The sequence below is a fragment of the Nylanderia fulva genome, unplaced genomic scaffold, assembly GCF_048542155.1.
Source record: "Nylanderia fulva isolate GAGA-0341 unplaced genomic scaffold, ASM4854215v1 Scaffold3, whole genome shotgun sequence".
Classification (NCBI taxonomy): Eukaryota; Metazoa; Arthropoda; class Insecta; order Hymenoptera; family Formicidae; genus Nylanderia; species Nylanderia fulva.
In genome coordinates, this window is record NW_028190368.1 from 1,856,836 (window position 1) to 1,879,276 (window position 22,441).

Sequence of the window (22,441 nt, forward strand, 5' to 3'; positions counted from 1 at the left end):
GAGACACATGGCAATCAACAACGTCGGTCAAATGCATTCCGATCAATGTGCGGTATTTTTAAGAGGCCGCTTGCGTCGAAGCTAATAAACACAAACACACGTTGTACGTCATTCCACGCGCAGAGAAAGATAAGCCTCCGACTTCTTATCTGTTTATTTTTTTTTTTAATTATTATTATTTGCCTATCGTTGAGGGGAAAAAAGATGGCCTTTTTGTCTTCTTTCTTTCTTTCTTTTTTTTTTTTTACACGATGGGGTAAACCGCAGATCCGGAAATGTCCTACGAATGTTCGCTCAAAAATAAACGGTAAAGAAAAAATAAAGGAAGACATCATCACGGTTTCGACCCCGTAAGCGTAGCCAAAGTATTATAATTTATTCCCATTGTATTGCGCAAGACCATTCACGTAAAGACTACTTTAGACTTATGGGATTATAAAATAAAAGTCTGAAAAATATCATTAATTGTGATCTGTGTTGCGTTCCTTAAAATCGCAATTAAAGTCCGCATCCTCTCTTTGTATATCCCTATTTTATTTACGTTTTCATTTAATGTATACATCGGTGTTTACGAATTATTATTTTTTACATTTAATATAGTCTTTATAATTCGATATTAGAATTAGTGATTATATAATTGTTCAGATTTGTTTGATTATATAAAGCGAAGTTAAAAATTAAAAATTTGTAACACTTGATTTAAGCATTAAAAATTTTTTTCACTGAAAAAATAGTATAAGTTTTTTTTATAATTTTCTATGATAAAATTTTAAGAGCGATAAAAAGTGAAATACAATCAAGGATCGAGTTAAAAATTAAAAATTTGTAGTACTTGATTTAAGAATTAAAATTTTTTAACTGAAAAAACTGGATGATTTTTTTTAGCAAAAAAGAATTCAAAGCATTAAATAAAATAATTTTTTTGTAATTGACTAATAAAATTTTAAGAACAATAAAAAAATTATAAAAAAAGAAAGGATCGATGTTCCCTTTAATCCTTAGATTTAGATGGCAGCACAGCAAGGAAATCTCCTAAAAATGAAAAGAATTCAAATCGCGTTGATGAAAAAATCAATTATCGGCGATTATCGATCCTGGAAATAGACCATATGGAAAAATCAACGTAGCAACAATCCGTCAGTTTAGCGACACGTCATTGAATGTCAACGATGTGTCCGTTTTGTATTTTTCCATGCGATACCAGACTTGGTCATCTGGTATCTGTCTCGCGGCGAAGAGTCAGCGATGACAGATCTAAGTTGAGATTGAGAAGATACGTGAGTGAAAGTTTATCGTTACATTCTCTCTCGGACGTGTCGAATTGATCCGATCGCGCGAATCAATTCGCGTCAACGTCAACAACATCATCAACAACGTGTCCCAAGCACGAAAACGGTAGTCCTGGCTCAATCTTGGTGACTGACAGATGCGTATGTGACATCGAGACGAGACGTAGGGTCTCTCGCTCAGATATTCTCCTCTTCAAGGTTGGCGCTAACTCGACTCGAGATGTCCGACCAGAAGGTCGGCGATCAATACTCTACGTGGGTAAGGAAACGTCAATTTAACTGTCACTGTGTAGTGGCAGCGCGAATTATAACCTATGAATCCAAGTAAACAAAGAACTTGAAGAGATGTATGGGTTTACAGGTCGGACTCACGTACATCTTCAATCTCATTGTTGGAACAGGCGCCCTGACCTTACCCGGGGTTTTCAGTCGAGCAGGATGGGCCCTAGGATGCAGCGTCATTTTAGTGTTAGCGTTCATCAGGTATGTAGGAAAGAACTTGTCATTTTCTTCTAAGAAGATAGCTCTTCCAAACTTTATTCTCATTGAGTTCTCTCTTGGTGCAGCTTCATTACAGTTACCTTCGTCATAGAAACGATGGCATCGGCTAATGCTATAGTCACATGGAGGAATATTCAGCATCGAAAACGCGTAAGCATTCTGCAGAGACTTTAGAAAGATAGAAAGTGAAGATAACGATCAAAGCTATACATTAGCACACACACTGTATGATCTTACATGTGCTATAAATATATATTATTTAATTTGTAACAAATATTTACATAGGGATGTTTTTTCAGGCTTTACAGACAATAGGTGAATTCGGTCCTTCCAATTCGGATTCGGAGGATACTCCACTGGTAGCAGCCTCTTCAACTAGTCCAGAGCATATGGATAGGTCCTATAGATATTACGTGATTCGTGATAAGATAGAGATGGGTCAGATGGCATCCATCTTTTTCAACAGATTTGGCACTATCCTGTTCTATTTATGTTTTGCTATATATTTATATGGAGATTTAAGCATTTATGGAGCAGCTGTTGCAAAGTCGTTGGCGGATGTTGCCTGTACTTATCTGCCAGCAAACCTTACATGCAACGACACGATACCAGATACTGAACTTTGTTGGGAGGGTTTTGTGATCAATCGAACGGATGCATATAGAATATTTCTGGTATGTCATTGCTTTGATTAATTTCAATAGATTTAATGATTTGTTAAAATTATAAAGCTGTGTGATAATAATTATTTTTATTTTCAGACAACGTTTGTACTCTCATTGGGACCGTTTGTGTTTTTTAATGTTCAGAAGACCAAATATCTTCAGCTACTTACTTCGATAATGCGCTGGCTTGCATTTACCATAATGATTGTTTATGCTTTGAAAAATCTTATCGTACATGGTCCTCGGGGCGATCCACCTATTGCGAATTTAGCTGGTAAGTTAAGAGATCATTGATATCTTTTATTAATTTCATTGATGTGATTAATGCGTGAGCAACAAAATTATAAAAATATATTTTATTATTTTAGGAGTTCCTAGTCTTTTCGGCGCCTGCGTTTATTCATTCATGTGTCATCATTCGTTACCGGCACTGGTTTCACCGATAGAAAACAAGTCTAAGCTGAATCGATTTCTAGCTTTCGACTACACGTTAATCGCCGTTTTTTATTTATTATTAGCCTTGACAGGTATTTTTGCCTTTCAGCATTTGGATGATCTTTATACTTTGGACTTTGGACCACGTGGTTCTGGTGATTGTTCCAAAAGTAACAATTTTTTAATGCTCCTTATAGAATATTTCTTGGCGCTTTTCCCGGTATTTACTTTGAGTACCAGTTTTCCTATTATAGCGATTACCCTTCGAAATAATTTGCAGTCGCTCTTTTTAAATGAGGATACGACTTACAATTTATGTCTTCGAAAACTCGTCTTCCCTATTTTAGCAGTAATACCGCCGTATTTGATCGCGATGAGTACCAAAGATTTGTCCATACTAGTTGGTATCACAGGATCGTATGCTGGAGCAGGGATTCAATATTTAATACCTACGTTCCTGGTTTATTGTGCCAGGCAAAGGACTAATAAGGTCATCGGTCTTGGCGTGGTTAATAATTTCGCAAGTCCTTTTTCGGGCAAGTGTTGGCTGATTTTCGTCGTAGTATGGGCGATCGCGTGTATGATTTTAGTATCTGTCAATTTAATACAAATACATTTGCCATCCTCTTGGCTTAGTCAATAATAAAATAATGTTACATTTATATTATTGAATCAAAAGAAGGAGCTTGTGTAAACTCGATTACAAAAAAAATTCAGATAGATGTCGACGAAAGTGTTACATATTCTGAATGATACATTTCACACATGTCCATATACAGAAATATGTTGCGCAGAGTCAGTCGACAGTTTTAATTGATATTCTATAAACATTCAATACAAATTGAACTGATGGCGACTAAAGTGAGAGGACAAAGAGATTAATAGTGATGGCTGATGTATGGATGTTTGATGAAATTTTAGATCTGTATCAGACTTGATCGCGTTATTTGTGGCAGTATGTTCACCACATGCATGTGGTGAACCGACAATACTTTAGCACAAGTCGGCATGTACAACTGTGAACTATCGGATAAGTTTAACATAGGGATATAATGTCTGTGGAAAAAGAGTGCTCGCGCGTTCTCTTTATATGTATATACTTTACTTTTGTAGAGTTGTCCCAGAACTGAGAAGTGCGGTGATTTTGTTATCCTAAAGAGATTCTAACAATGTGTTATTGTACTTGTATTTTTTTTATACAGTGAAATAATTTCTCCATTTTGCATAGTTATAGTGAAGTAATATTAACGAGAGGTAATATAATAGTAACAATAGCGAATGTATAATGTTATGTTCTTTTTGAGATCGTATTTTTGTATAAGATATGTATAAAACTGCCAAAAAATCTATTCGCAGCATGTCCGTCACATCTGTGTACCTGTGCCAGTGTAGCGTGCAATGAAAAATTGTTGCGAGTATATAATATATATATATATATATATTTTCCAAAAGCGATTGAGCAATGGATAATAATAATAAACAGTTGATTATACAAGCTTCTTGCCGATTTATTCAAACCGGTATATGTACACACATAATTCTGCCTTCTTATATTTATTTCGAATCGAGATCTCTGCATGAGGCAGATCTTAACACAGATAGATTTCTCTTCAAGATTCCAACGATAGAAGATAGCACGATAAAAGCGATAAAAGCTATTTTCGATAAAATTTGATGTCCCTGATTACATGAATTAGCGTGGAATGTGTTTACAATCGCCTTTTTTTGCATATAGGCACAGTATTTGTAAGATTTTGAATAACCAGCTTTTTGTGTCTTTACATACATTCGAAACGGATCGTAATAATAAAAGAAAAAATAAATAAGTAATTAAAATTACAATTATTCGGTGAGAAAATTTAGCTTAGTCCGACAATCTTTTTTCTTTTCTTCTTAAACGAATTCCCTTAAAACAAGAATAAACATTCGTGCAACACTGGTATGATTAGCAAAAAATTAATATCTAACTATATCAATAATAGAAACGAGATTTCGGCACGTCGCAGCGTTTCAAGCTTAAAGTAAAAGTTCAACGCTGTTCTACAAATTCTACATATGCGAAAAGTAGCAATATATGAGACTGTCATATATATATGTATATATATATGAACGTAAGTGAACACTTCGGAGTGAATAGACACTGTTAATTTATACTTAATATACACCCGCGCACAAAATTCGGGTATATATATATATATATATATTTATATAATAATAAATAGCCACTTTTTTCGCACTGATATAAGATTTGATTTCTCTCTTTGGTTTTTCCGCGGACGAACTCGCTACTAGGTTGATGCCTATGGAACAGGATTACACGACGGACATATCTTCCTATCCCAGCTGGTGGCACACGGACGCTTGTACTAATTATCCCTTCTCACTCATCAGTCTTTAACACTACGAATACTGTAGATTTATCTAAGACATGTCGCGAATCTCTGTGTACTCGCGTACAAACTTTGTTCAAATTTCTTAAGCTATTTCAATCGACGGTGCGTGAATTTCATTCGGAGAATTGAAACTTCAAGATATGTCTTTTGTGCTTCGGCATTAAATTCGGACTGATGTACAATACAACGGTGTAATATGTATATTCTTTTTTCTTTTTGTTCATTGAAGAGTGCTTAAACAGCTTTATATGTACAAGAACAAAGACGCACGTAATCGTCGCGCGCGTGACAATTGAGCTTGTAATTTGCATGTAAAAATCTAGAGAGTGTAATATAGCTAGGTTTGGTACGATATCTCGTAAATATTAGTGGTTTGTAGAAAACTTATGCTACGAATCGAATCGTCCGGTAGTATGTACAGGATGTCCCATAGGAAATTGCTTAAATTTCTCAAGACTAATCAGCTCTCATTTTTTAATGCATGCAGTTATTGAGAAAACAAAAGTTGTGTTGGATAGAGGAAAGTCTGCAGTTTTTAATGGATATAAATAAAATGTTTGTGTACCACTTAGCACTTTCTTCATTACTTTTTTTCAATAAAATAAGCTAGTATACAAACATTTTATTTATATCCATTAAAAACTGTAGACTTTCCTCTTTTCAATACAATTTTGGTTTCTCAATAACTGCATGTATTAAAAAATGAGAGCTGATTAGTTTCAGCAATTTCCTATGGGACACCCTGTATCCAGAAAGAGCAAGATGTATAGAGAGAACAAGGACTTAGAATTTAACAACTCGACGAAATGAGTTCATGTCTATACGTTAAATAATACTGATACTCCTCTCTTCTTCCCTCGTCTCTTCTCCTATAAAAACTTATAAACTTACTCGTAATTATTTAAATAGGGACAATTCGTGTCTTCGTGACCTATGCACTCTATCACCGGGTCGTGCGTGCTGTCCCACATCCCCGGACCGCATTGTCGGCAGAGACCGGCTAACGTGCAAGGCAACCGGACGAGCTGACGAAAATGATAAAGTAGGCCTCGTGCCTTTCTAAGTATAATATTCCCGTCCATGTACATGGCCAGTGAACTGAAATGCAACAACATTTCGTCCGTTCGCAGATCCTGAGCGATTACGTCGTCCGCGTAGACACACATTATAGCGAGGCAGAGAAACAAGTGGAAATGATCCGTTAAATAATTGACCCAGCAGGCCTCCCACATGACCAGGGCTATCTCAGTTGGAAATTCTCTTTTCAAGCACCTGTAATAAGGAGGAGAAAAAAATAATACATATACGTTAAAAACTGTATAAAATTGAAAGTGTTTTCATTCACGTGGAACACAATAGTTGTACTTACAGGAGTATCCAACGATGACAGAAGAGAAGCTCTAAAGCGTCCGCGTGTTTTTCAAGATGCGCGTAAAAGTCCGGCACCATTATTCTCACTAATTCCCGAAGGTAGCATAGATTTCTGTCCATGTCCGTGTCGGTCGGAGTGCACACAGCTACCGATCTCTGCATCAGGCCCGCGAAACACCAGAAGGCCTCGATTTCGGAGTTAAGTTCGGCTAGTAACGGAGCTAAGAGATCAGACATTCCTTGGGTGTAGCCCAAGCGGCAGTTGTATACCGCGTAGTTGAGTAAAATATTCCTACAAGGCAGAAGAAAATATGTGATTTAGTTAAAGGCAACGTGATGATGACAATCAATGACTCGAAATTAACTCACTTCATTACTTCGATGTTAGGATTACCCTCGCCGGCGTAATAGGGATTACCTCTATCGGTGCGAACAACATCCTTCTCAACTATACACACCACGTGTCGCCAGAAACGCTCAGCCTGCTCCGGATTCATGCCCAATCTGCGTCTCTGTATCTCCTCGTATTCTTGGCGTCTAATAGCGTCGATTTGCTCTCTATCCTCGTACGTGCTCTGATAGGAATAACAGTGTAGCAGAAACGGCCAGACAATCTTTCGTAACGCCGGTTCCAAACCACCGAAAAATATCCCTTTACGAAGAGCGAGATCGTCCTCCACTTGGCCACGTTCGTTCAACAGGTCTTTCCAAGCTAGCGAGGTGATCATTGGCACTTGGCCCTCTTCGGGATGCAATTCGTCCCTACTTACCTCCGGTCTGCATACCATAAAGTGCCTGTGTAAAATGTTCTTTGTGATTATTACGTAACAGATCGATAAACGAACAATTTATCTAATCCTATGTCTGACCTGTACGGCAGAGTCTCCTCCGTGTCCGCACTCTGGCGTGGATAAAGCAACTGATGCCACTGATGCAGAGTCGCGGCCAACCGATCCAAGCCGCCGTGATGAAAGTGCAAGATCTTATATTGGCTCTCTCTGCTGGCCACCACCAACTGGCCGCAGGTGCAAGCAGGGTCGGCGAAGAACAGCCGTAAGGATCGCATCTCACCGAGGTCCACCGAGAATCTTCTGCATCGATGCGCCCTGCGCAACGTCACAGGTGACGCGGTCGCGCTCTCGGGAAAGGCAAGATTGTGCTGAAGAGCTAAGAGCTCCGGGGACCTCATCCACGTCGGCATCTCCTCGGCTGGACAAATAACGTCATTCATTAATTGAGAATTAGCTCAAAGTTAGATCTAAATATATCTTTATTTATTTATTTATATATTTTTACTCACCATCAGTAGATACCGAGATCGACAAGCTGCACGTCGAAGTCAACGACAAGCTGCGACTCTTAATGCTGACATCGTCGCGGTAAGAGAGACGCGGCTCCTCGTCGACGCTCCTGGCGTCGCTCTCGTTAAGATTCCTCTCCTTCGAGTCCCCGTTCTTCTCACATTTTTTCGACTCCGCGGAATCCGGTCGCGGATTCTCGATTCTCTCGCCGACATTCTTCTCGTCGTCCGGATCTTGGCGGCGTGAAAACTCGTGGCCGGAACCGGAGCAGACGCGCTCGCAGTCGCCGCAGTTGACGGGTTCCTTCGCCTCCAGGCAAACGTCCAGCTTCCCGTTCCCGTTCTCAGCGTCGTTCTCGTTCTCGTTCTCCAGCCCGTCCGCGCCACGTGACTTTCCTCTTACGGAGATTTGTGGGGAACGCGGATTGGTCTGATCGTTGGCGGCCGCGGCGGCTCCGGCGATGACGTTTCTGGCGCTCAGGTTCTCCAGAGCGGTCGGATGCTTCCGCAGCGTGCTGTTGGGTATCCAGCTGAGGTGTAGAGTCGGCAAATTCGAGTTCTTGTTCAGTTTGCACGTGACGGTCATGTACCCGGGATGGTGCACCACGTCGGCGTGCTGCCTCAACAACGTCGGTGGGTGCACGCAGACGTTATTCTTACAGAACAACGCCTCGCCGTCCTGGTAAATGACCCGCCGATTGTCCTGGCCGCAGTCGCCGAGGATGTAGCTGCTCGCTTTCCGCAGAATATTTGGCAGAGGCATCTTTCTGTCATGTGATCACTCTCTCGTTGGTTTCTTCCGATTAATATGACACATCATACGCCTTCGATGATACTCTAGATCATTCTTCAAACTTTTCAGCTAGGAAATCTAAGCGTTCGTTGGCACGGAAATCCGTCTGTTTACGACGTTCGCGAAAATACTTCGCTTCCCCAAACTCGACTCCGGGCTATCCTCGTCTACGAAGTCTTGGTATCCGCACCGATGGGGTCGCAAATCGAGCCGATCGGCGGAGAATACAAAACGATGAAGAGCAAGCATAATTCGGGGCGAGAATTGGGTTTCGGGGATGCTTCCGCGCGTCGACGCGCAACTCCCACGTCGAAGAGAGACTCTCCCGCAGATGTCACGAACACTTTATAACGCACGACGGTTGTTATCGCCGTCAATTAGCCTCGTTACATATACAAAAAGCTGTTCGATAACGTCGCTTATATCCGTGCCACATCCGGTGCCGCAAACGTCCAGGATAGTTCTCGATAACGGGCCGCGTAGTCTCGTAGCAGAGCCCCACTTTTTGGGGGAGACTCCTCCCTCCGTCCTTCACCGAGGAGGGTGAATAACAACGACGCCTCGGAGGACTCTTGACGTTTCTAGCGTGTCAGTCGGTCGCATGTTGCTGAAAGCGAGCTCTTCCGTGATGATCTTCGCGACGGAGCGAGAATGATAATTATAAATTCTAATCGAAATGTATCTAAATCGCCTACGTAATCGCTCGATCCGACGATGCGCGGGGGCGCCTTCTCCCCTCCGCCGCGCAAGTGTGACGTGCACGTCGACTCGCGTACAAAATTCTGCGAAAATCTCGCGCATACGCGCGAAGCACTTTGACAGCTCGCGATTTGGCGCGACGTTTGACACCTCGCGGCTTGATCGTATTTTGACAATTCACAGCTTGATTGTACTTTGACAGCTCGCGGTTCGGCGCGATATACTTTGACAGCTCGTGACTTGGCGCGACGTACTTTGACAGCTCACGGCTTGGTCGTACTTGACAGCTCGCGGCTTGGCGCGTCGTACTTTGACAGCTCGCGACTTGGCACGATCGGTTACGCAACGAGTATTCTAATTACAAACGTGACTTGCGATAACGCACGACGACGCGACGCGACGCGCCTTCCAGTGTGTGTATACACAGAGAGAGAAAGAGACGCTCTTCTTATCCTAGATCAATATTTCCATCCGCGATCGCGGAAGTCTCGCTCTACCTCTACTGCCGCACTCGCTCCTACTACCCGACCCGCTGACATTTCGCTATGCCTGTTCGCTACTTCGTAGGCCGTTTTTATCGATTATTTGCCGTCTCTCGCGCTTCTTAAGTAACGTTATACATTTGTCGTGTTTCGCGTTCTGTTACTTTCGATCGATCTTCCTCAGTTTCTCTTCTTTAATCTCAGAATGTTGAGATACGGTACTGCCGGTTTTACGCGCGAAAATGACGTAAATTCTTCCCGATCAACGATTTAAATTAAATTTTATCGCGACAGATGTAAACAATTAAATACACAATTTATTAATATTTTATTAATTAATTAAAATATAATTCATGACTAATAATGAAGTGACAATGCATCGTGGACTTCCAAGAATATATATTTAAAAAAAAAAAACAGATAGAAAGGTATATAAAATATTGCGAACACCTGTGTATGATCAACTGTTCTTCTGAATTACTTTAACATCTTTTTCCCTAGCGTTAGTGTAGTTCGTAATCGAAGAGTATCTTATGATCGTTGTTGAGAGCTAGTCCCGATTTAGGGCCGCGTTTAAGATACGATATCGTAGAATACGCTGAGAAATGAAAGTCCTCCTGCAAGTAACCGTTCACTAGCAAATGTCCTACGATAGCTTCCGCGGTTTCTCTCGTAAACTTTGGCACAGGTACGCTAGACACTCGCAAGGACGTGGCACCTTTGCTATACCAGGCGTCCACGAGCTTGATCGCGGTCAATCGTGTTTCGTTTTGCACAGCCTTCGTCATAATTTGATACAACTGTTTGCAATATTGCGCTACGTCAACTTGCTTTCCGACACTCGGCTTCCTACAATGATCGCACATTTCGACGCAATCGCTCGCATTCCAGGTCTCCTCGAAATGAGTCGCTATTAAGCTCCGTCTGCAGGACGTTCGATCCAGACAGTACATCAACACTTTGTACAGATTCTGCAGTCCGACTTTATCCTGGAATACCATTGTACTCAACTTGAACACATCCGCCAATCTGTAGAGCACGATGGACACCGACTTCCTGCCGTCTCTGCCCGCTCTACCGCTTTCCTGATAAAAGTTCTCCATCGACTTGGAGACGCAATGATGTATCACGAATCGCACGTCCGGCTTGTCGATACCCAGGCCAAAAGCGATAGTCGCAATCACCGCTTGATACTTGCCCGATATCCACTTGGAGTATACTTCCGATCTGTACTCAGCCTCGAGCATCGCGTGATAACATCCGACTTTAATATCTCTTTCCCTTAAATCCGTGGTCAGCTGTTCGGCGTCCTTAATCGTAGTCGTGTAAATTATCCCCGACTTGCCGCTGAATCGAGTCTTCAAAAGATTCTCTATCATCGCGAGACACGTCTCCTTTTCCGCTGGTTTACGACGAACCTCGTAATACAAGTTGGGCCTGTTGAACGAAGCGCGTAAGACCAGGCAACCGCTAATGTCCAACATCTTCTGTACATCTACGATGATCTTGGCCGGGGCCGTGGCAGTGAGACCTAGAATCGGTATGCCCGGGAACATGGATTTCAATACGCCTAGGAACTTGTAATCCGGTCGGAAATCGTGACCCCATTGACTACAACAATGTACCTCGTCTATGGCGAAACGATCCAGACGTCCCAGTTCATACGCCTTCTGCAGCTTGTTCATGAAACGATTGGACTTTGCCATGTACTCCGGAGTCACGTAGATCAGTTTTAGGTTCGAGTTTTTATCCACAAGCGCGTTCATGGTCGTCTTGACACTCTCCTTGCTTGCCTTTGCACACAGCATGGTAGCCTTTACGTTGAATTTATTCAATCCGTGTAACTGATCCTCCATCAAGGACACTAATGGTGAAACTACTATAGTTATACCTTTGCTGATTACGGCTGGCAATTGATAACACAAGCTTTTGCCACCACCTGTAGGCATGATTAATATAACATCTTCTTTGGACATAATCGCATTCATAGTTTGTAGTTGTAGCTCCCGCAACTTTTCAATCTTGAAAACGTCTTTTAAAGCTTTCCTGAGACTTGTGGACCAATCAAAGTTCTCATTGTCCCAATTTTTCTTGGACAGGGAAAAACTTTTCTTCAAAAGAGCGTCGTCGCGTAATTTCTCCTTACGTTGAGTCAATATTTTCTTACGATCCTGAAGTTTCTGCAGTTCGCTCTCTATTTGTTGCAGCTCGAAATTGATGGCAGCGATTTCGTCGTCCTCGGTGACTGAAATTTGGAAGAAAAACAATAAAAATAAGGTACAAGTCCATAAAAAATATAATGTAATTTTATCTAGGTAAAGAATTAAAGAAAGGGGATCATAAATGCCTGCAAAATAATGTCTAAATTTATAACAGTTAGTTTCTTAATGGCGAGGCGAGAAATGAAAATAAAAACAAAATACTTTGCATCTCTGCACTAGTTAGACTAATTCCGCCGATAGATAAATATTTTTAGATTAATCAATAATTTTTTTCATATATGTTTAGTCTAGTAAGATATAAATATAAAAAATAGAGAAATTTTATAAGTTTTATATTAATTTAATATTCAATTAACCTTGATACTCTCTCTCATTGTCGTCGTCTATCGTAACCACATCCTTCGTGTTCTTAGACATTTTAATGAATTATTTGGATTTCTTTTTATTTAAAGATTAATGTATATCTCACGATTGTATATAAATCACAAACGTTTCGTAATTATCAAATGCATCACATTCAAGATAAAACTTGTTTATGCCGGTGCTGCTGAAGCATTAGATCAGCCTGATCAGCTGATCGATGTCAGATGATGCTAGGTATTGAATGGTCCGTATACATGAATGGCTGCAGGCTGCGTTTAGGAAAATTGCTTTGCAATTGTGCAAAATTCGTGAATTTGATTGGTGCATACTTTTAGATTCAGTCAAGATTAAGTATATATAAATATATATATATATATATATATTACTATAGTTATCTCCATTATCAGTTTGGAGTTTGCCCGTAACTTCAGTCTACCATAATTGGTACAATTATTTTGCTCCCTTTTGACGCCTCTCTTTGATTAATTATCAGGCAAGTAGAGAGAAGCGACGACACTTTGTGCGCACAAAATAAATGCGATATCAAGCGGTTTCAAACTTTCACCACTATGTTCCTTCAAGCTGCACTTCGCGCGTGTCCAACATGTCTTGAAAGCAAACTCACGTCTATATATTTTAGGGGTATCTGTTTTATTATTCGCATTCCGTATAAAGCTCTAAAACTCTCGCGTTATCACATTAGCACATCACAATAAAGTTGTATCTGTCATTATGTTTTTCATTTTTTCGAATCTTAATTAATTCATACTTTTCTGTATTTTTATAATTGACAAATAACATGTACATTACATTTTATTCAATTGTATATACATATGTAAATTATGTCTATTTTTTCAGCAAAGAGCATTTCTTCCAACGGATTTAACGGATCGCACAGTCTTAGCACAACGATAGAGCATTCCAGCATGAAGATTCAAATATTACCAGCGCTTCAAGATAATTATATGTACTTGGTATCTATATTGTGCTATTTATAATAATATTTATACATTTTTCTGGATCTTAATAATGTAAAAACTTTTAGTTCTTTTTTTTAACACTTTATTTTATGTTAAATCTCTATATTTGTCTAATATATATTTAATAATATAAATAATGTCATTATAAATTTGTATATATATTTTTTTAGATTATCGATGAAGCGACACAAGAAGCTGCTGTTGTGGATCCTGTTGATCCAGAAACTGTAGCTACAGCTGTTCAGAAAAATAATGTCAAATTAACAAAAGTTTTAACTACCCATCATCATTGGGATCATGCTGGCGGTAATGCAAAGTTATTGAAGAGCTTTACTGATCTTTCCGTATATGGTGGAGATGACAGAATAGAAGCCATTAATCACAAAGTTACGCACAATGATACATTCAATATTGGCAATTTATCAGTCAAGTGTCTGGCAACACCTTGCCATACACGTGGACACATCTGTTATTATGTTACAGGAGAAGAACATCCACCAACTGTATTTACAGGTAAAATTAGATATATAATAAGGATGAGATATATATTCAAATAAGAAATTTAATAAAGAAAAGTTTAATTTGCAGGAGACACCCTCTTTGCTGGGGGCTGCGGGAGATTTTTTGAGGGTACTGCTAATCAAATGTACAAGGCACTTATTGAAATTTTGGGCTCTTTACCCGAAGAAACGGTAAGTTATTTAACTCGAATTGTAATTTATTATTTGGAAGACAAATAATTCTTATATATCATAGGAAGTGTACTGTGGACATGAATACACAGAAAACAATCTGAAATATGGTTTGCATGTGGAACCCGAGAATAAAGCGATTCAAGAAAAATTGAATTGGTCGCACACTAAACGTACCAATAATCTTCCAACTGTGCCTAGCACTATTAAAAATGAAAAACTAACAAATCCATTTATGAGAGTACATGAACTGTCTGTCATGAAACATGCACAACAAAACGATCCTATTCAGACAATGGCTTTCTTAAGACGTGAAAAAGATAATTTTAAAGCATAAGATTTAATAATACTAAAATATTTTTTCTATTCATCTAGTATATGCATTTAATATTAACATATTTTTAAGGTGGGAAATGTATAAACTTAAAAAATGCAAAAGGTATCTAGATGAATTTTATCATGTGCAAATATACTATGGCATATTATATTAAAATAAATATTTTAAATTTATTATTGCTGGTTTATTTAGCTTCTATTTCCAAAATTATTTCAAGTTGTTTTATGATTTTATAAAAACCTTTTGATTTTGTAACAATATTCATTAAATATATACACAGATGTATATTGACAGCATTTAAAAATCAAAAACAATAGATATACATTTGTAGTAAAATAAGTCTATATTAACACATTTGTCTTATTGTATTAATATAACCTACGATTATATACATATACACATATATGTATATATATATATATGATATAATTATTATAATAAATACAGTGTTGCTTATATATTTATTATGATATATTTAACATTTGACATGGTGCATCTTCAGTCTTTTTGTTATATATTTGCATTTCGGCGACATATTTCTCCTTGGATCTTTCATACATGTCATAATATACCTGAAAGAATATATTTCAGATGTATTTAATATCTAGAATAGTTATAAAAATTATGTTTAACATTTATGTAACAGGTAATATTCGCTCTTACTTTTTTGTCTTCGGAGCTAAGAGATTTCCAAGTGGTCGCAAGTTGTCTAGTAAGTTCTTGCTTGCTAGGTTCTGGTTCCCCTGCTAAGCGTTCCATTACACGAGGTCTCTGCTCTTGACAAAACTGGAAGAAGGGATTGGCAGGTCTCTTTGGCGCATTTGGATCAGCTTTTGCACCCTTTCTCTTTGTTCCTTTCCTAGGTTTCTCCTCTTTGGCATTATTAGAGGCACCCTTTCCTCCTTTCTCTGATTTTGGAGTTGTTTCGAATACACTGTTCTCTTCTAACACACCCATTGGTGCTTCGCGCCAGCGATCTCCATGCTGATTCAATCGATTGATCAAGAATCTACGATTAATATCACAGAAATATGAGTGACAAGAATTTACATAAATTTCAGATCAGAGTATAAGTCTACGAGACTAACTTTTTCTCTTTCCTCACACGTCGAAGAAGCTTCCTTACCATCTGGATCCTATAGACCAATCTCTCATTCTCCTAGAGTTTAAAAAATATATAGCTTGAAAAAATAGTTGATAATGATCATCTTGTGGAGCATATGCCACAGTGATATTGTTTGAGAGAGGAGAGAGACTTAACCTGCTGCAAAATATCGCATCTTTCTAACAGTAATTGATACTTTTTCTTGTAGATATCAAACTCCTCTGGTTCCACGTCGTATTCAGATTCGTCAGACATTGTAAATTATAGGTTTCTTTTTTTTTTAAACGAAATAACACCAAATTATGTGCCTAACAATTGTATCTTACACTTTACACATGTATCCACATCAGTGCACGTCACACGTCAGTGTTTCTCCTTCGGAGTCGTGACGTCACGTGACGTCATATGACGTGGTTTATCGATGCGGTAAATTCTCAGCATGAATAATGCGCCATCTAGATTCACTTCTACTTTTTGACAAAAGAATACACCATTTTTTCAATTTTCAAATTATTTGACAGCCAATAGTTTCGATTAACTTAATCGCGTTGATTCACTTTATAAATTAATCAGCAAAATTTTAAAATCTTTATTATATATCATATATGATAATTATATATTGTTAATTAAAATCAACGATTGAGTTAATTAAAATTTAATTGAATGAGTGCGTTTTGGTAAGACACCGCTATTATAGCGCGCTACAGTTTTTTCGCTATTGTAGCGATGTAGTTTTTTGTAGCGCTACAGTAGCGGTGTCTTATCAAAACGTACTCAATGCTCTGAGAGAGTTTATGTAAAATATATTAAATAGTGTAAAATGTGTAAAGTAGTAGTGCAACATGGCATTTTGTTTATCCATACATGAATATATGAAAATGGTTCTCGTGAGTATATTATTTTATTTTTTATTAACGTTATATACTTATAAACAATTTTACGATGTCACGAAAAGTCAGCAAAGAATATTTAATGAGCTTGATTTCATATCTGTGAAAGGGAAAAATCAATATTCTACATTTTATTGCGATCACGAACTTATTTTTTATCATTAAAAATTCAAATAAAAAGTATAATTTAAAAACAAAGTAGAAATTTATCACAACAATAAGCAATTTATATGACTTTTACATTTTATTAACAATTAAATTACAAATAATCACGACGCACTATATATATTATGCTTATTTCGAAATCAAAATCTTGAAGGTTAAATTGTGAAAACACGAATTAATGCGACTTGTAGTCGAAATATATTAAACGGTGTTTGTACGAAAGATGATTCTTATGGTGTTTACTTTTACATATTCAATGGATGACATTATGCATATCGTCCTAGAAATGATTGATCAAATGATTGATCAAATCAACGTTGATTCAACGACGAATCGACGTCGATTCGACGACGAATTGACGATGATTCGACAAGAAAGTATTCAAAATTATTTTTAAATTTTTCTTGAAATGACAAAAATAAACATATAATAATATAATTTTAGCTTTCTTATTATTCTGCAATTATTTCAGTCACAAAATTTCATCCTACGAATTTGACTAATCGATTGTCAAGTCTACGTAGTTTTTGTTTACACATTTTCGCAATATAATCTTATTTACTTCATGATTACGCGGTCTGCGCTGAATGAATCAAGTCGCGTTTAATCTTGTCACGTTGGCAGAATTCCAGAGAGTGGATCCAAATAAGCGACAACATTCAGAGTGTCGACATTAAAAAAAGAAAAAAAATATTCTCCGCACTTTAACGTGGAAATACCTGGATACCTCTTTGACAAAATTCTCATTGAGAGAATCCTAGATAGAACCTAAAATTTCATTAATGACATCATGATGACACTTAAAATTCATTAAAAAAAAAAAATTTTATATATTACAACTATTTATTTATTTCATTGTTCACATATATTCCAGCAATATTCAAGCAGCATAAATTTTTTGAAAATTATATAAAGCGATTTTATCTTATATTAGGGAGGATATCTTTAAATCTATAAATTCTTTTATTGTCTTTATAAATCAGTTTTATCCAGATAACTTTTAAGTAATGAATAAAATCATGTTGACATCATTATATGAATTTTATGTTCTACCTGGGATAATAAAATCGAGAAAGATGCTTCTTCGCTTGGAGAGAGAACGCGCGAGGAGTTCGCGCGCAAATCGGCATAGGATTCGAAAGAAAGAGAGAGGGCGAGAGTAGACGAGAATAAAATCGAGCCAGAGGGCGGCGAGGGGGTGACGTTGCGCGCGCGCGCGCGCAGTCAATCGCAGTCAAAATTCACCCTTGGCTCGTGCCGCTGGCTGCCGTTGGGAGCAACACCGGAGTGCGCCGAAGAGAGAGATATTAGTTTCCTGGTGCGCGTCATCCGCGCTCCTCCATCGCTTCTTATTATTCGCTCGCTCGTCCAGATCGCCGTCATCCTCAGGGATTCACCGAATTTTTACCCATCGCTTCCGGGTCGTGATTTCTCTCTCTCTCTATATATATATCTATCTATCTATCTATCTTTCTCTCTCTCGCTCTTTCTCATCTTATACGTGTTCTCGAGCTTCCTCGGCGACTGCCAGCAGCGGATATCATCTTTTGCGCGCGTACCATGCAGCTCGTCGCAGTTTTTTAGCATTGGCCCACCGAGGACGGAGAACGAGCATCGGTGAGTAAAATGTCAAATAGTTTTGCCTGCGTCAAACGACAACATTTTATTCCGAGGGAATAATGAATGTATACGCGGATATCGAGTAGCGCGAGGTGTCGCACGCTACGAGAATGTATATGAGCTTGACGGAACCTTCCTGCGCCGCGCGCGGATCAATAACAGCCGTTGCGTATGGAAACGCAACCAGCTGATCGCCCGCGATATTAAAAAACGCTTTATTTACGCGCATTGTTCTCGTCGCGCGTGCAAATCGCGCGATTTTATTCCCCGTTGTTTTTGCGCGCTCTTTTTCGCGCTAATAAAATGCGCGCGTGTGCTTCTTTTTTTTGACTTTTGATTTTTTGTTTTCACGCGGTTGCAGATGTGCGAGAGTGTAAACACGAGGCTCGATTTTCTTTCTTCGCTTCAAAACACTGACGTTTACGTAAAAGAACGACAAGTACGGCTGCAATATGTAGTTTTTGTATAAATAATTTAAGAGTTTCCTGCTTACATACGTCGGGTACAAGTGTATATATCAATATAGATTTTTTTCTTTTATAAATACGTTTAAAAGCACTGTGCAAAATTGCCGCAATGACGAATATCAAATCGCGATAGAACTGCACTTTGTAGTTTGTTATCTCTATTATATCGTGACAAATATATAATTTAATTTGGAGTTTTTTTCTAAATAAGTTATCAAGTTAATTATCGCGTTATTTTTTTAAATGAGCGACCATTTTAATATCCATGCTTTTGTCTTATCTTTATACAAACAAGAATTAATTTAATTGATTTTATAAGGAAAATTGATTTTATAAGGAAGATTGATTTTATAAGGAAAACTGATATTCTACTCGAAAATTATAAAATTATATATGATTATTGATATATGTGATTATAACAGCATTTATATTTATTATTTTCTATTGTTAACTCTAAATTTTCAATAGACTAGAGATTAATTAATTAATCGTTCGGATAATTTTTTTACACATATCAATCTGATTTGATATGAACGAGATACACAGACAAGTTATATTTAAACAAGATTATGTATTTTTTCGTATTGAAATTCTATATTTACACTGCGATAATATTAACGAATCTGGCAAATATGAATCTCGTTAGATAAAAGTTAGGCCTATTAAAGTCACATAAAATTTTAATTTTGATACAATTCACATGTGTTTTTTTTTTACGTACATTTAATACGAGAAGATATATTAAAAGACATTTTTTTCAAGCTGAAAGATTATTTTTTTCATGCGAGTGTGATGCTCAATTCTATCAATCCCATATCTCTTTCTCATATGTGTATGTACGTGTGTGTTTATAAGATTGTTATCGTAAATGCAAACACAGTACATTCCTTTCAATCGGAGATATGTCCCTATAAGATTTAAGACTATATAATTCGCAATAAGTGTCAATGTACATCATATGTTTCAATTTCTGGCGGGTCTTTTTTTCAAAAATAAATAAAAGATGTTATAAAAAATCTTTTGTTTTATTTTGACTCTAATTATGCGAATTGAAAGTTTATAATAAAAATTTATATCCACAAATATTTACTAGAGATCGTTCTCTATCGGAGCAGATTGAGTTTGTCACAGTTTTGATATTGTTTCAAATATTTTTGTCTTTAACAAATGGTGTTTTTGAAAAGTTGAGGTTTGAAAAATCGAACTCCAAAATCGACATGTCTATTGAAAACTATGGAAACAAGGATAAATAAAAGAGACGTGAAAACAAGAATAAAAAATAAACATTTACTACATATAAAAATTTACTAGAAATATATAGAATAAAATAAAACGTAATATTATAAAAAAAATACTTATTATTATTATCGATATTTAAATTGTTCAATTCGCCAAAGAAAGTCACATGAATAAAGCTTTTGAATTTTAAGAATGTTTTAATAGAAATTAAATTAGCACAAATGAAATAGCAATAAATATATAAACTATGAGCCTGCGATGATTAAATTAATTGGACTGAATTTATATCAGGTTCGATAAAGCGCGCGTGACATTTAATTGCTAGAGAATATATAATAGATTTAGGAAATTTATGATCGATTTTCATATTTTTTCTTATTAGTATTATTTTTAACGATACTTGTATCAGAGTTTGAACAAAAACATGCAATCTCCATATTTCCTTGAATACTTGAATATTTTATTTTAGGTTTATTTGCGATAAATTAAACGTTAATTTCGATAACATTGAATTGCAGAAAAATTCATGGATGCTGCATCAATCTAACACGCGTTTTAAGGCTCCTGGATTCTCACCGACCATGTTGTGACGTCAGAAGCGAGAAAACACACTAAAAATTCTTAGATGTCGTTTTGAAATAAAAAGATATATCGATGAAACAGAGCACTTCAGATGGCTTTAGCACATTCTTAAAATACCTCGATAACCCTTTATAATCAATCAACATAGTTTTAAAATGTCTGTAATATATGAGGCCCTGTCCGTCTGCTCTTTGCACATGCTCAATCATTCCGCATGACAAAGTCTGATATCACGATCATTTTACGATTGTTGATTGATTATTGAAGGAAAAGTATAATTTTCGAGGTATTTAAAAAATATTCTAAAACCATCTGAAATATTTTTTATTTTAAAATAGCAACTAAGAATTTTCAGCGTGTGCTTTCTCTGACGTCACAATTTAACATGGCCGCGGCGAGGATCCAACCCAGATATATAAGGACACAATGAAGCAAAAACGATGATATGATACGGAAGATGAGTAATGTCATCGTATATACGTCTGTAGATTTCTTTATTACAATGTAGGTACTGTGTTTAACACGTAATTGATTGACGCATCTTTCCCGCTCGTTTTGTCGATTCGCACATTTACTCGTGATTTATCAATTCGCAATTGAAATGATATATATGATGCGTGACGGAGGAGTAAATATACTTGTTTAAGTATTGTGCTCTTCTCCGCTTCATCTGTCATCTTGTCACACAAACGCGTATATTATAAAATCATCGTTTAATGACGGAAAATTTTCGCGGTTGATTTATATCTATGGAAAATTACGAGACGTGCAAATCCGATCTTGCTGGCGTTGAACAGAGATTAATTAGATAGCTTAAATTGCAGTCGGGGGTTTCCTTTGAAGGAAGGTATGCTCCTCTTATAAATATATGCGTGATAATTGTTCTGTTTATTTCCTTTGGCGACGCCGAATGTTCTACTAGGAAATTCATTGAAAGCTCTTTCCGGAATTATACTGTCGTGAAATATTTACAATTGTATACGATTTACATAAGTCGATATTATATTTAATTCGCCTTTTATTTGATTACGTCGGTATTTTCCCGATACGATAAATGGTAATTTATTGAAATCGTTCTTTGTCTCTTTGTTCGATTTTATTGTATCCGACAATTCGATACAAACGAAATGTTTAATGATGAAAATCTTTTTCCATCGTCAAGTAAGATATTCGATATAATTGACAAGACTCAAACTGCCTTCTTTCTCTTTGATTAACTTAATAGTCCGGATTAATTAATTAAATAATTTCAAAAATATTGAAGGATAAGATATATCAATTTTTATTAACAATAAGTTTATTTTCCTCACTATTATTTACTTTTATAATATATAACACACTTCTTTTATATCGAAGATTAGATTTTGCGCTGCGAAAAATTCTTTCTATTATGTGCGATTAGCCATTTTGTTATCGTGTAAAAAATTTATCTACCATATTTTAGAATTATGACAGAAAATGATGATAGATAATTGATTTCGCAACCTAAATGCTATTATCATTCGGTAATAAGAAATCTTTGCGATCTACCTTACGTAATACGATGACGAAAGTTTTACAATAGCTTGTGGTTACAGCGTTTCAACTTTGTACAGACAAGAAATAAAGTTTTTAATTTCATTATGCTAAATAGTAGAAATTTGCATATAATTATTTACTATGCGCGATTATTGTATGAAATAAGCAGAGAGCGCGAGAAAACAAAACTCCCGTTTCTTATCTGTACAATTCTCGGATATGACTCGGGTGATAAGCTTCTATACATATATATACACATAAAAGTTATAGTTATTCGCCACGTGCTAGACTGAAAAGCGCTATAAAGATTGCATCTTTTATGTACCTATATGT

General features: G+C 37.0%; 5 protein-coding genes across 9 annotated transcripts; 2 read left to right on the plus strand and 3 right to left on the minus strand.

Moving 5' to 3' along the window:
* The first annotated feature begins 1,024 nt into the window (after positions 1–1,024).
* On the plus strand, positions 1,025–4,385 carry LOC146722554 (putative sodium-coupled neutral amino acid transporter 12). The gene is made up of 6 exons (XM_029323060.2): positions 1,025–1,548; positions 1,651–1,772; positions 1,856–1,940; positions 2,090–2,464; positions 2,552–2,729; positions 2,824–4,385. The coding sequence occupies exons 1-6, from the start codon at positions 1,510–1,512 to the stop codon at positions 3,531–3,533; spliced, it is 1,509 nt and encodes a 502-aa protein (XP_029178893.1). The 5' UTR covers positions 1,025–1,509; the 3' UTR covers positions 3,534–4,385.
* Positions 4,378–10,204, minus strand: TBC1D16 (TBC1 domain family member 16). Its single transcript, XM_029323039.2, has 5 exons — positions 7,955–10,204; positions 7,524–7,863; positions 7,024–7,449; positions 6,653–6,946; positions 4,378–6,555 (listed from the first exon to the last, which is right to left on the minus strand). Exons 1-5 carry the CDS (start codon positions 8,715–8,717, stop codon positions 6,171–6,173), a joined length of 2,208 nt encoding a protein of 735 aa, XP_029178872.1. The 5' UTR covers positions 8,718–10,204; the 3' UTR covers positions 4,378–6,170.
* LOC114946527 (hydroxyacylglutathione hydrolase, mitochondrial) lies at positions 9,542–14,695 on the plus strand. Of its 5 annotated transcripts, none has more exons than XM_085484185.1 (6): positions 9,542–10,356; positions 12,136–12,205; positions 13,372–13,487; positions 13,664–14,006; positions 14,082–14,185; positions 14,250–14,695. In XM_085484185.1, exons 3-6 carry the CDS (start codon positions 13,440–13,442, stop codon positions 14,520–14,522), a joined length of 768 nt encoding a protein of 255 aa, XP_085340311.1. In that variant the 5' UTR covers positions 9,542–10,356; positions 12,136–12,205; positions 13,372–13,439; the 3' UTR covers positions 14,523–14,695. The 5 variants fall into 5 exon arrangements, with proteins under 5 accessions (XP_085340311.1, XP_085340309.1, XP_029178917.2 ...); XM_085484183.1 differs by lacking the exons at positions 9,542–10,356; positions 12,136–12,205 and adding exons at positions 12,739–12,864; positions 13,007–13,155; XM_029323084.2 differs by lacking the exons at positions 9,542–10,356; positions 12,136–12,205 and adding exons at positions 12,739–12,834; positions 13,007–13,155.
* On the minus strand, positions 10,238–12,847 carry LOC114946519 (ATP-dependent DNA helicase Q1). Its single transcript, XM_029323049.2, has 2 exons — positions 12,507–12,847; positions 10,238–12,173 (listed from the first exon to the last, which is right to left on the minus strand). The coding sequence occupies exons 1-2, from the start codon at positions 12,565–12,567 to the stop codon at positions 10,432–10,434; spliced, it is 1,803 nt and encodes a 600-aa protein (XP_029178882.1). The 5' UTR covers positions 12,568–12,847; the 3' UTR covers positions 10,238–10,431.
* Positions 14,696–14,729: 34 nt separating the features above from the next.
* LOC114946573 (uncharacterized) lies at positions 14,730–16,019 on the minus strand. Its single transcript, XM_029323133.2, has 4 exons — positions 15,784–16,019; positions 15,611–15,681; positions 15,186–15,531; positions 14,730–15,094 (listed from the first exon to the last, which is right to left on the minus strand). The coding sequence occupies exons 1-4, from the start codon at positions 15,880–15,882 to the stop codon at positions 14,987–14,989; spliced, it is 624 nt and encodes a 207-aa protein (XP_029178966.1). The 5' UTR covers positions 15,883–16,019; the 3' UTR covers positions 14,730–14,986.
* Positions 16,020–22,441: the final 6,422 nt, after the last annotated feature.

What these genes read in the sequence shown, in the direction of transcription:
- LOC114946573 (XM_029323133.2), bottom strand. Translation starts at nt 15,882, where the DNA reads ATGTCTGACGAATCTGAATACGACGTGGAACCAGAGGAGTTTGATATC. An exon ending in GATGCGATATTTTGCAGCAG is followed by an intron (nt 15,682 to 15,783) that starts GTTAAGTCTCTC and finishes TTTAAACTCTAG; the next exon opens with GAGAATGAGAGATTGGTCTA. An exon ending in TTAGCTCCGAAGACAAAAAA is followed by an intron (nt 15,095 to 15,185) that starts GTAAGAGCGAAT and finishes ATATTCTTTCAG; the next exon opens with GTATATTATGACATGTATGA.
- LOC114946519 (XM_029323049.2), bottom strand. Translation starts at nt 12,567, where the DNA reads ATGTCTAAGAACACGAAGGATGTGGTTACGATAGACGACGACAATGAG. An exon ending in CAATGAGAGAGAGTATCAAG is followed by an intron (nt 12,174 to 12,506) that starts GTTAATTGAATA and finishes TCCAAATTTCAG; the next exon opens with TCACCGAGGACGACGAAATC.
- LOC114946527 (XM_085484183.1), top strand. Translation starts at nt 12,755, where the DNA reads ATGGTCCGTATACATGAATGGCTGCAGGCTGCGTTTAGGAAAATTGCT. An exon ending in TTAGATTCAGTCAAGATTAA is followed by an intron (nt 12,865 to 13,006) that starts GTATATATAAAT and finishes ATTAATTATCAG; the next exon opens with GCAAGTAGAGAGAAGCGACG. An exon ending in GCTCTTTACCCGAAGAAACG is followed by an intron (nt 14,186 to 14,249) that starts GTAAGTTATTTA and finishes TATATATCATAG; the next exon opens with GAAGTGTACTGTGGACATGA.
- TBC1D16 (XM_029323039.2), bottom strand. Translation starts at nt 8,717, where the DNA reads ATGCCTCTGCCAAATATTCTGCGGAAAGCGAGCAGCTACATCCTCGGC. An exon ending in GAGGAGACTCTGCCGTACAG is followed by an intron (nt 7,450 to 7,523) that starts GTCAGACATAGG and finishes CATTTTACACAG; the next exon opens with GCACTTTATGGTATGCAGAC. An exon ending in CCTAACATCGAAGTAATGAA is followed by an intron (nt 6,947 to 7,023) that starts GTGAGTTAATTT and finishes TCTGCCTTGTAG; the next exon opens with GAATATTTTACTCAACTACG.
- LOC146722554 (XM_029323060.2), top strand. Translation starts at nt 1,510, where the DNA reads ATGTCCGACCAGAAGGTCGGCGATCAATACTCTACGTGG. An exon ending in GCGATCAATACTCTACGTGG is followed by an intron (nt 1,549 to 1,650) that starts GTAAGGAAACGT and finishes ATGGGTTTACAG; the next exon opens with GTCGGACTCACGTACATCTT. An exon ending in ATATTCAGCATCGAAAACGC is followed by an intron (nt 1,941 to 2,089) that starts GTAAGCATTCTG and finishes ATGTTTTTTCAG; the next exon opens with GCTTTACAGACAATAGGTGA.